Source organism: Myxocyprinus asiaticus, chromosome 38 (genome assembly GCF_019703515.2).
Source record: "Myxocyprinus asiaticus isolate MX2 ecotype Aquarium Trade chromosome 38, UBuf_Myxa_2, whole genome shotgun sequence".
Lineage (NCBI taxonomy): Eukaryota > Metazoa > Chordata > Actinopteri > Cypriniformes > Catostomidae > Myxocyprinus > Myxocyprinus asiaticus.
This window is the reverse complement of record NC_059381.1, coordinates 18466743-18479880: the sequence shown is the minus strand read 5'-3', so window position 1 is coordinate 18479880 and position 13138 is coordinate 18466743. Positions and strand designations below refer to the sequence as shown.

Here is a 13138-nt window from a genome sequence, read left to right as displayed (position 1 = left end):
CCGTTCCGTTTGTCCTACGAAGGCCGTCTCGTTTAAAGGAGACTTGTTTAAAGGACACTCGGTATACTGCAGCCTTGAAAGGACGCGTCCTACCAAGCACGCAGCCTTCCAAACGAGACACAGCCACAGTATTTGTGTCTCCGGCTAAAAAAATGCCGGAAGTGACGCGCCTTTGAAGGATGTTACGTCGATCAATTTTCCCGCGTTTTGGTAGTTGAGGAAATAGTAGAGAGTTGCCGACACAAACAAGGAATCTCAGGCTCCGACATCCAACCGTTAACCACAACATCAAAACAAAACCTGTTTTTGTGATCGCTCGCTGTGCTGTCAGTGAAAGCGTTCTTCATCATTACGAAACCATCGACATGCCGCCAAAGAAGCGCAGCAGCGGAACACCACAGATGAAGGAGTTAAAGGGGAACATGAAGAGCGGTTCACCGGACAGCAGCGACAACACAGTGCTGACCCCTGAGAGGTGAGAGCACACCGACCAACTGTCTCTGAAATATTCTTCCACTGTCATCTTATAAACTGTCATGAAAGATCCGTGCAGACTCTGTTTTGTCGTAGAGCAGGAAGCCAGTGAACGTAATCTGTTCTTTTGGCTCTGTAGACCATCAATGTCGTGACGTCTGTTGTGATGCCTGTATCGCTAAAACTAGAGTGGGCATTATACCTCAGAAAACTTCTAAATTAAATCACTAGTTGTTCCCTTATAAGTATGTACCATGTTTTATAGTATAGTGACACTTTGTTGGTGGAATGTTCCAGATTCACACTACACAATCTGTGAGGGCAGTAATTGAATCACAACAATGACAGTTGTAATTATTGCTTCAGGTTTTTATTTTTTTTATTTTTTATAAAACATGCTATAGCTTGTTTTATAGGAACTGTAGTACCAATTATCATACCATGGTAATAATGAGCCGTATTTTGTTTTACCTGTGGTTTCTATAGTCTTACCATAACTACCACGGTTAAACTATGGGTATAATGCAAGAACTTGTCGTAAGTATAACTGACCAATATATATCGAGCCAGACTGATTAATTCAATCAATCACATTTATTACTATAGCACATTTAAAACAACACATGTTGACCAAAGTGCTTTTCAATAGAACATTTTAAAATACAGCCACATTTAAACACATACACAATAAAAACATAAGCCAAAATATAAATACAAAGACAATAGAGAAAAGATGAGTCTTTAACTCAATTTAGAATCAAAAGACTCAGAATGAAAATACAGCCATATTCAAGCACATACACAAACCAAAATATAATGACAGTACAACTAGGTACAGTCACAGGCAATAGTAAAAAGATGAGTTTTAAACTACATTTTAGAAGACTGAATTGTGCCACGGGATCTAATGTGGAGAGGCAGACTATTCCAAAGGTGAAGGGCCTCAACAGAGAAGGCACGATCACCTTTAGATTTCAAACGGACACTCAAAAGCAGACTCTGTGAAGACCTTAATGGTCTAGCGGTTTGATTTTGATGGAGAAGGTCAGAAATGTAATCAGGTGCAAGCCCATGCAGACCCTTAAAAACAGTTATGAGCACCTTAAATTGAACTCAATATTTAATTGGAAGCCAGTGCAAAGAGGCCATCACAGGAAAAATACTAATTTGCTTCCCAGTTAGGAGTATAGCTGCTGTATTTTGCACTAACTGTAAATATGATAATGAAGCATTTGAAAGCCCCAAATACAATGAATTACAATAATCCAATCTGGATGAAATAAAAGCATGAATAACAGTCTCCAGTTCCGTGAATGACAGAAACGGTTTAATTTTTGCGATGGCCCTAATTTGGAAAAAGCCCCCTTTTACCACCAAATTAATTTGCTTGTCAAATTTTAGATTGGAATCAAAAATAACACCCAGATTTCTCGCCTGAGTAATTAAATTAGTGGAATGAGGGCCAAGATGTTTAATTAATTGTTTGGCCGGATAGGGGGGCCAAACACTACCACTTCAGATTGTGATTCATTGAGCTGGAGAAAGTTAGCATATATTCGGTCATTTTCAGATTATTGTCATTTAATATGCCTGTTAGCTTCAAAATTTATTGACAGCTTTATCAGTGGATAATGTAAATTTTTTGTTTTCAAGTATTTTGAGTGAATTGAGTAAAATAAGTGTCCATTTAATTTTCTGAATTTCATTTGCTGTCATTAAATTGTATTATGTATATATCTGCCATCGACCACCTTTCTCTATATATATCAACATCGGTGGTCAACTTGTCAAGGCGAGCCTCACCAACCAGTAAAGTACGTTTTCTGCTTATAATATGAGGGTTCACATGGTTGCTGAACAGCTGACAGCAGTTAAAGTTTATAAACACGATTGTGTAATCAGTGGCACCAGTATGGGGATGACCCTGGAATAGTGTTAAAATCCCATCACCATGTGTTTACTCATGTCTTTCAACACTGAAAAACACTAATAAGTTAACTGCTCATTTGTTTGAGTAAACTTGTTCCCTCAATTGAATTGAGTAATGGCGTCTCAAGAATGTATGTAATTAAGTTTTAATAATGAAAAATTAACTTGTTCATATAGAATGAACTTAAAAGAATATTTCGGGTTCAATACAAGTTGAGCTCAATCGACAGCATTTGTAGCATAATATTGATTACCACAAATATTAATTTGGACTCATCCCTCCTTTTCTTTAAAAAAAGCTAAAATCTGGATTACAGTACTACTTTGTTACTACTCAATCTCAGTAATTGTCCTGTTATTTGACACTTTCACTCATTGATTATGGCTGACCGTGAATACTAAATTTCTACAATGGCATCTGAAACTGAAAACTAATTTTTTATTAACTTTTTTTTTAATTTATTTAAAAAAAAATGTATCCCCTTTTCTCGCAATTTGGAATGCCCAATTCCTACTACTTAGTAGGTCCTCATGGTGGTGTGGTTACTCACCTCAGTCCGGGTGGCAGAGGACAAGTCTCAGTTGCCTCCGCTTCTGAGTCCGTCAATCCTTGCATTTTATCATGTGGCTCACTGTGCATGACACTGTGGAGACTCCCAGCATGTGGAGGCTCATGCTACTCTCCGTGATCCACGTACAACTTATCACGCACCCCACCGAGAGCGAGAACCACTAATCATGACCACGAGGAGGTTACCCCATGTGACTCTACCCTCCCTAGCAACCGGGCCAATTTGGTTGCTTAGGAGACCTGGCTGGAGTCACTCAGCACACCCTGGATTCGAACTTGCGACTCCAGGGGTGGAAAACGAATGAATTTAAATTATGCTGCATCCAAGCCGCTAGGTGTCAGTGTCAGTCCAAGATGAAGACAAAAGTTACTGAGTGCACCTTTAACTATTTAGGTTAAGTTAACTAGATGCAAGTAGACTTAACTCAGATTTGCTATTTAAATATTGTTGTTTCTAATTTTGTTAATAATTTTAATTTAATTGATTCAGTTTTAGATCAAACAATAGCACAGCTCAAATGAAGATCATAACTGATTCTAGGTCAGTCATTAAATAAGCTTAATTCTCCAAAGAAATTCATACATACCTGCACTTTAACTGCACATGCAGATAGAGAATTAGTCAACAGGGTCCAGCTTGACCAAATGGGACACTGATCACCCAAATGGTGACATAACATGAAACAAATGTTTGCAACAAGACAACATAAATAATACTACAAAAGAGCTGAAACCTCTATATTCTTAATTACAAATATTTAATTGCCCCAAAAACTTCCCTATGACCAAGGAAATATAATTGAACAATTCAAGCACAAAGTATTATGGGTATTCCCCATAGCCTCAAATTTGAACTCAAAAGTTTGAGTTTTTAACACTTAAAATCTTAAGTCTATGGATTTTTAAGATAAATAAATTCAGTGAACTTAAATATTTGAGCTATGAGCCCAAAACCTGACATTTCAAGTACATTTACATTTATGCATTTGGCAGACGCTTTTATCCAAAGCGACTTACAGTGCCCTTATTACAGGGACAATCCCCCTGGAGCAACCTGGAGTTAAGTGCCTTGCTCAAGGACACAATGGTGGTGGCTGTGGGAATTGAACCAACAACCTTTTGCTTACCAGTTCAGTGCTTTAGTCCACTATGCCACCACCACTGAAGTAATACTTCATTTGACAACTTGATATTTTCAGTAACGACAGCTTTAGGGTTTACAGTGTGTGTTGTTTTACCAGACACAAGGACAAGGAGTCTGCATTTGTGTCTCTTTGTGAGGAGCTCCAGGTGACCAATGCAACCTGTGATCACGCTTGGAGAATTTGGGAGAAGGAGATCAAGGCCATGGACAAGGCAAATGTACGTTTTCCTCTGATATCTGCAGTTCTATCCACTCTAGTGTTCTGCTTTTATAAATGTGTAATTACAATATCCTTCTTTGACAGATGCCGTATTCAAACAGACAGCTGTGGGGAGCTTGTTTGTTTATTGCAGGCATAGAGCGTGATGGCACCAGTCTCACCTTCACTGAATTCCAGAAAGTGGTTGGTCTGAGGTATGTGTATCAAATGAACAAGTGTCATGAAGTATTCCTGAATTTTCCTCTCTAGTATCAGCAAAGTACATTTTTCAGTCTGGAAGGGCTATCGTTTGACGGCACTCTAAACACAGTATATATCAACAGCTAATTACAAGAGTGCTAATATGTCATGTTATCACAACACGTAGAGGTGATCCACTTAAAATGGTTTGGTCCAATAGTTTGATTTAGGGCTGGGCGATATGGCCAAAAATATTTTCACAATATTCTTTTTCATATCGTTTGATGTCTATATCATGATATACATTCACATTTGCACATTGCACATTTCTTTTGAATTTCCAAGTTGGCAGAAGAAGAAAAAAAATGCTATACAGTCAAACTAGTTTATACAAAACTGCACTGGGGCCCAGAGACAGCCAAAGCAGTGGTGTCTGAGGGGATCTTCTACCAAAATATGAAAATATTTTATAGAGTTTATCAATCAAGTGCAGTTGTATATGAATGTTAATAGAGCATCTGTTAGTTTTGAAGCATAATGACAGCATGTAATTTGTACATTCAAATTATTTTTATATTTCATTACATTCAGACAGCAAGGATGGGGGGCATAGAAGCCCTTGTGAATGTTGAATCTGCATGGGGGTTCGGGGGTATCCCTTGAGAGAAAATTTAGAAAATGTAAAGGTCTGAATGGGCCATTTTTATATTTTCATTAAAGTGAGAAAGACTAGGCTACAATTGAGTAATTTTATTGTCTTTCCTTGTCATCCATGCCATGATGATGACATCTGATTAATTTCACAAAATTAGAACAGCAGTCTATTTGTTTATTATTAAAGGCTTGTGACATGCTGATTAATAAAGCTAAATTTAGAAGGAATAAACTTTATGGTCTAAAGGCTCATGTCTGCTTGCATGAGGGGAAAAGAGGCAACGCATATAGAGCGGGACAGGGCCTAAATGAAATGTGTTCAGTGCTTGAGAAAAATATTCATGAATACAGCGCAGAAAGATCAGATCTGGTGTACACAGCACTGTTGTTTTATTGCGCTGCTCACTAGAGTCGATGAGAGAGCGCAACCGTCATCATGATGTCTTGCGTTCCAGATGGAATCAATTCAGGGTCCGGACCTGGAGTCGGACTGCAGTGGCCGGTGTAGCCTAATCGTGAGCAAGGCAGCTAACGTTAACAACTTCATACAGTCTGAGATAGCCGAACTGCTTGTGTTTTTAGCAACATGCACTTGATCGTCTAGATGTAGAACACAGGCTAAATATTGAAAATTACTCAAAAGTTTATCATTGCTATCGGGTATTATTTTATCGTGTTAAATATTGAGATCCTTTTATCTCCCAGCCCTAGTTTGAATGACTTTAATGTGTTAGCAGTGCAGGTACGATACATTAAACTGCAATGTTTCTGCAGTGTGAAGCAGTTCAGCAGCCTTGTGAGGAAGATGGATGTAAACGTGGACACAATAAGCCCTAAAGTGGACATTGCTGTGACAAGACTGGAAAAGAAATATGATGTGACCGTGGCCATTTACCAAAGATTTGTCAAGTAAGTGTGCCGTTTAAATTAGATTTTGGAGAGTATCGTAAAGGAAAACATCAGACGTTCAGGTTTAATTATTTAAAAGAATAGTTCACCCAAAAATGAAAATTGTGATTATTTACTCAACCCCCATGTTGTTCCAAACTCGTGTGACTTTTTGTTCTGTGGAGCACAAAACAGAATATTTACACAGCTCTTTCCCATAATACTCCAAAAAAAAAAAAAAGCATCATAAAAGTAGTCCACAGGACTTCTGTGCTATGTTTCAAGTGTTCTGAAGCCATATGATAGTGTACATGATTCATATAGATTACTTATAGGGTGCTTTTTTATGTCCTTTTGGAGCTTGGCGCCTCCTGGTCACTGCTGCTTAGTTGTGAACACATTCTTCATCATTTCTCTTTTTGTGTTCCACAGAAGAAAGAAAATCATATTGGTTTGGAATGACTTGAGGGTGACAAAATTGTGACTTTCATTTTGAGGTAAACTATCCCTCGCTAACTAAATGAGATCCAGAAGAACAGTTTTACTAGGAATGCTACAGTAACAGCAACTTGTCTGATGGATGTGTAAAGTTGGTTTGTGAACTCCCCACAGTGAAGGGCTGATAGCTTACTAATCAGGCGTTGCTTGGGCATGCCTCAGGGTGTGTTTGTCCTTCACTCAGCACTTCCTTATATATTCGCTTGCATTTTCTTATTGACGGAATGTGTGACTCACCTCACGTCGCGCCTGAGATGAGGAAACAGCCTGTTGTGTTACTCATAGTCTGAACATAATTTTCTACAAGGAATATTTTTACAAGGTTAAATATACAATGTTTTTTCCACAGTATCTGCATGTGTTACAGGCTGTGCTGATACAGTCATCTTTTGATGTATTAAATCGATATTTCAGGTCCTTGATTCGTTATTTGTGTTCATTGATATCAAGGGCTGTCACGATTACGAAATTTGGCTGACGATTTATTTTCAAACAAAGAACTGCGATTATGACGATTAATTGTATGTTTTAGGGCTCTCACGATTATGAGATTAATTGTCTGTTTTAGGGCTTTCACAATTGTGACGATTATTTCAAATTGTCAAACTTATGTCATAAGTGTACATATGCTTCATAAACCTTAAGAAGTCATTCAGTCATATTGAACTTTTACGGGACTTCCTTAAAGGCTTTAAAAACGAATAAATGACAATAAAAATAATACTTTAAATATTTGAAATATCTTTCTCTCTCTTTTTGCTCAGCTTTAGTCTTGTGGCTTGTTTCACGAAGCTAGTTGAACAAACTAGTTGAAAAGTTTCACGTTGAGAACCTGATTCAGGTTCAGCGATCTCAAGAAGCTCGCTACAAACATTCTCTGTCAACTCGGACTTTGATCACGAGTTCGTGGTTAACCCTGAAGCTCGTGCACATGATTGAATGATGTTTGCCACAAACAGCCAATGGGTGAAGCTTTGAGAGAGTCGGCGCGATTTACTTCTCGCGAGACATTCATCGAGATTTACGTCTCCGCTAAAGATCATTATGAAAATATAAAAAAAATTAACATTTACATAGCATGAAGAAACACAGCTGCTGCCGCAATATATATATATATATATATATATATATATATATATATATATATATATATATATATATATATATATATATATATATATATATATATATATATATATAAAACTGAATATAATGTGTAGTTTAATTTAGATAGGTTTATTAATTGTAAAAGCATAAAAATCTGTATATTTATCTAAAATGTAAAAGCTATTTTATTCATTTAAATTGAAAGCCTAATATCATAATAAGTGCAAGCCATGTCACTTTGTGTGTCTACAATATAAATTTAACTAGTATATTTGTTCATGTGAAAAGACTCATCATACAATAAATTTGTCTTTAAGGTATGAGAATCACCTTACGAACACTTCTGCAAACAGTATTTTTCCGAGGTTTTCAGTATCACACACTGCATACAGGTATAGTATGTAAAGAAATGCATAGAAACTAAATTAAAAAAAATTTGTGCTGCTCAAAAGGTTCCCTGATCTCTCAAATAAACCATCTTATAATATCTTAATTTACAGGTCAAATAATATCTAAAATATTATTATATAAATTCATGAAATATATAAATTTCCCTAAGAAGGCTGCTTTAATTTGGAGCGAGAGATACAGGGGGAGTGACTTTGTTCTGTCAGAGATGTCACTTTACTTACAGCTGATTGAATCGTGAAAATCCCAGGAGATCAGCAGTTACAGAAATACTCAAACCAGCCCTTTTGGCACCAACAATCATGCCATGCTCCAAATCACTGAGATCAAATTTTTTCCCCCATTCTGATGTGAACATTAACTGAAGGTCCTGATCTGTATCTGCATGGTTTTATCACATTACTGCACTGCTGCCACACGATTGGCTTATTAGATAATCGCATGGTTGGTGCCAGACAGGCTGGTTTGAGTATTTCTGTAACTGCTGATCTCCTGGGATTTTCACACACAACAGTCTCTAGAATTTACTCAGAATAGTGCCAGAAACAAAAAACATCCAGTCAGCAGCAGTTCTGCAGATGGAAATGCCTAGTTGATGAGAGAGGTCAACAGAGAATGGCCAGACTGGTTCAAACTGACAGAGTCTACGGTAACTCAGATAACCACTCTGTACAATTGTGGTGAGAAGAACTGGCGCTGTTTTTGCGGCACATTTGGGACCTACGCAATATTAAGCAGGTGGTTTTAATGTTGTGGCTAATCGTTGTATAATGTTAAAAATGTACATGTCATCACAGTCTGCGGGTCCATTGTATTGTATGTTCTACATTATAATGGTAAAAGATAGATAATTTCTGTCCATTTGAATGGTAAGAACCTTGTTGTACTGGAATTGTTTCTTTTCCTCTCCTAAAGGTGGCAGCAGCATTCAATATAGGAAAGAGCTGCTCTGTGGGTTACCAGCTAGTCTGCTTTGATTGAGATCCAGCTACAGTTGAAGTCAGAAGTTTACATACACCTTAGCCAAATACATTTAAACTCAGTTTTTCACAGTTCTTGACATTTAATCGTAGAAAACATTCCCTGTTTTAGGTCATTTAGGATCACTACTTTATTTTAAGAATGTGACATTTCAGAATAATAGTAGAGAGAATGATTTATTTCAGCTTTTATTTCTTTCATCACATACCCAGTGGGTCAGAAGTTTACATACACTTTGTTAGTATTTGGTAGCATTGCCTTAACTTGGGTCAAATTTTTGGGTATCCTTCCACATGCTTCTCACAATAAGTAGGCCTCCTTGCTCTCGCAAACTTTTTCAGTTCTGCCTCCAAATTTTCTGTCGGATTGAGGTCAGGGCTTTGTGATGGCCACTCCAATACCTTGACTTTGTTGTCCTTAATCCATTTTGCCACATCTTTGGAGGTATGCTTGGAGTCATTGTCCATTTGGAAGACTTATTTGTGACCGTGCTTTAACTTCCTGGCTGATGTCTTGAGATGTTGCTTCAGTATATCCACATAATTTTCCTTCCTCATGATGCCATCTATTTTGTGAAGTTGCACCAGTCCCTCCTGCAGCAAAGCACCCTCACAACATGATGCTGCCACCCTCATGCTTCACGGTTGGGATGGTGTTCTTCGACTTGCAAGCCTCAACTTTTTCCTTCAAACATAACGATGGTCATTATGGTTAAACAGTAACATTTTTGTTTCATCAGACCAGAGGATATTTCTTCAAAAAGTAAGATCTTTGTCCCCATGTACGGTTTTGGAGCAGTGGCTTCTTCCTTGTTGAGCAGCTTTTCAGGTTATGTCGATATAGGACTCATTTTACTGTGGATGTAGATACTTGTCTACCTGTTTCCTCCAGCATCTTCACAAGGTCCTTTGCTGTTGTTCTGGAATTGATTTGCACTTTTTGCACCAAACTACGTTCATCTGTAGGAGACAGAATGCGTCTCCTTCCTGAGTGGTATGATGGCTGCGTGGTCCCATGGTGTTTATACTCATGTACTATTGTTTGTACAGATGAACGTAGTACCTTCAGACATTTGGAAAGCTCCCAAGGATGAATCAGAATGAACTGGAATTTGTTTCTGAGGTCTTGGCTGATTTCTTTTGATTTTCCCATGATGTCAAGCAAAGAGGCACTGAGTTTGAAGGTAGGCCTTAAAATACATCCACAGGTACACCTCCAATTGACTCCAGTTAGCCTAGCAGAAGCTAAATTAGGCTTGACATCATTTTCTGGAGTTTTCTAGGCACAGTTAACTTGGTGTAACTTCTGACCCACTGGAATTTGGAAATAGTCATTTAAAAGTGAAACAATCTGTCTATAAGCAATTGTTGGAAATTAAATTACTTGTCATGCACAAAGTAGATGTCTTAAACAACTTGCCAAAACTTATAGTTTGCTAATATGAAATATGTGGAGAGGTTAAAAAATTAGTTTTAATGACTTCAACCCAAGTATATGTAAACCTCTGACTTCAACTGTAGCTTCAGCTCAGCCTGTTCTTCTGTATTTGGTGGTTACTAGATGGAGAACATAGTCTAGATCAGAATAACCTTGTAGGTTCTTCTTCTGGTGGTCTTGTATAAGCCTCTGATCAAACTGCAGGGTAGTGCTGCGTGCCAGCTGCTTTAAAGCATCACAAATTAAGTCTTCACAACACTGTGTGTTCGTTATGGTCGATAAGTGCCTCATTGAGTGTGTTTCAGTTTGTTTACTTTTTTGTTTTTTATGATTTATGTAAAGTACAGTACATGCTATCTGTATAAATGCCTCTTCAAATGTTGTTCATCTGAGGTGTGGAGATGCTGAGATTAACATAGTCTATCTTTAATCTTTCAGGACGTGTGAAAAAATCTTTGCAGAGCCTGACAAAGCTAAGTGAGTAGAAATTACCTTTTGCATTCTGCTTTAAGATTTTGTTACCAGCATGCAATTCTAAAGTTGTTTCCTTAAATATCAATGACCTTATTGTCCAACCTCATTCCTCCTAGGAGAAAAGAGCTTTTGGAAAGCAGCTGGACCATGTTCCTTTTGGCCAAAGGTTATTATAACAAAAATAAACCTGATGATCAGGATTCCAGTGCATTAATTGCATATTGTGTATATAATTTTATTAAAATGGTGTTTCTGCCTTTTGTGTATGTGTATGTCAGAACGAGTGGGGTTTTTCCATCTCCTCTGTCCAGATTATATGTGCTGTGGATAGTGTATACACATCCCTGGATCTTGTTACTTATTTTTCTGTCTTCTTCCCTATACAGGAGTGGTTCTGCAGATGGAGGATGACCTGGTGATAGCCTTCCAGCTACTGCTGTGTGTGCTAGAGTTCTTCACCAAGCGCTGCATGCCTTCTGTACTTCAGTCGCCTTACAGTAAGTATTGATCAAATTCCTATGTTCAGAGACATCCGGGACAAATATTTCAAATGCCATTCCAGTCAGTAAGGGAATATATTGTCAGTGACATCACATCATTACAAAAGTTGATGAGAAACCTTCAGCAATGAGCATATACAGATTGTCATCATCTTTAATGATAAGAGGGATCTCTTTTAGAGCCCGACCGATTTTAGAGAGGGAAAATTCACCGATTACCGATATGGTGGCCGATATATTTAATTTTTGAGTTGGAATGAAAACAGACCTTTTCTATGTGGATTTTTTGCACCAATATGACTATGCAAAAGTATTCAGAAGGCTGCTTTCTTAAATATTTTTAACAAAGAATATTTGACTATTATTATACATTGTCAACAAATTCTTGAAATGAACACTGAGAAAATAAAGAATAAATAAAAATACAATAAATAGATTAATAAACATCAGTACTGTATGTTTAGTATGTCAACTGCTGACCATTTAAATAAAGAATAAATAAAAATAAAACAAATAGCTAAATAAACATCAGTATTGTTTAGTATCAGTCAAATGCTGACCGTTTAAATAAAGAATAAATAAAAATAAAATAAATAGCTAAATAAACATCAGTATTGTTTAGTATCAGTCAAATGCTGACCATTAAAATAAAGAATAAATAAAAATAAAACAAATAGCTAAATAAACATCAGTATTGTTTAGTATCAGTCAGATGCTGACCGTTTAAATAAAGAATAAATAAAAATAAAATAAATAGCTAAATAAACATCAGTATTGTTTAGTATCAGTCAAATGCTGACTAGATTAATACTGCCGAGTCAAGATAAACAGATAAGCAGTGGTGTTACACCGTATTCTGCTATACAAGTTCAGGGGAAACTTTCAATGGTGGAAAACCAGACTTCTAAATATTAAATTTTATAAATGCAACTACTGGAATTGTTCAGTTGAAGGGGGTACCAAACTGTGAATCCTGAACAAAACAGTTTGGTGAATACATATTTACACATTAGCTTCCACTCAGCTGACAACAATGAACAAAGTGACGTGATTAGCTAGTTAGCTATAAGCTCGTTGTCATGGAGAGTAAAAGACGGATGTTGTTTATTTTACTTTCCAGCATTTTGTCTCTCCAACTAGGTAACAACATAGCGTGAAATCAACACTCAACAGACACAAAAAGATTCTTTGATGTTTACCTTTCAATCTGCTACATTACTTAATGCACTGACAAACTATAGCTGGCTAACAGCAAACAGACATGAGTGACATGGTTGTAAGGGACAAGATTAATGTTATATTAGTTATATTGAAAAGGGAAAATGATGGGGTCATTGTTTATTAAGTTTCTAGTATGTATTTCACAAACTAGTTAACTTACCAACACACCGCTCAACTCTGCCCTGTCTGCAGAGCCACCTTCAGCTCAGCTCTGTAAACAGTGGAGTTGGAGCACGCTCTGCTGGACAAACTACGCTATGACACCAATTCTAAAGCATTGTTTTCTGCATTATATGTTCTGAAGAAAAGTTTTCATATCGGCGCATATCGGTAAAATATACGCCGATACCGATATATAATATTGGCCGACCGATATTTTGGTCAGGCACTAATCTCTTTTAAAATTTAGTAGAATAACGGAATCTATTTAGAGCAACCTTTTCCAAAACAAA

General features: G+C 37.1%; 1 protein-coding gene across 2 annotated transcripts in view; it reads left to right on the top strand.

The window, feature by feature from the left end:
• Positions 1-200: 200 nt before the first annotated feature.
• LOC127428902 (retinoblastoma-associated protein-like) overlaps positions 201-13138 on the top strand; it is a 52444-nt gene continuing 39506 nt past the window's right edge. Inside the window, exons 1-8 of one of the 2 annotated variants that reach the window (XM_051677571.1) lie at positions 201-475; positions 4216-4336; positions 4423-4532; positions 5947-6081; positions 7983-8057; positions 10930-10968; positions 11082-11131; positions 11352-11462. In XM_051677571.1, coding sequence (XP_051533531.1) covers positions 366-475; positions 4216-4336; positions 4423-4532; positions 5947-6081; positions 7983-8057; positions 10930-10968; positions 11082-11131; positions 11352-11462 — 751 coding nt within the window. In that variant the 5' untranslated portion in view covers positions 201-365. The remainder of the gene's footprint in view (positions 476-4215; positions 4337-4422; positions 4533-5946; positions 6082-7982; positions 8058-10929; positions 10969-11081; positions 11132-11351; positions 11463-13138) is intronic. The other variant, XM_051677572.1, reaches the window with a different exon arrangement.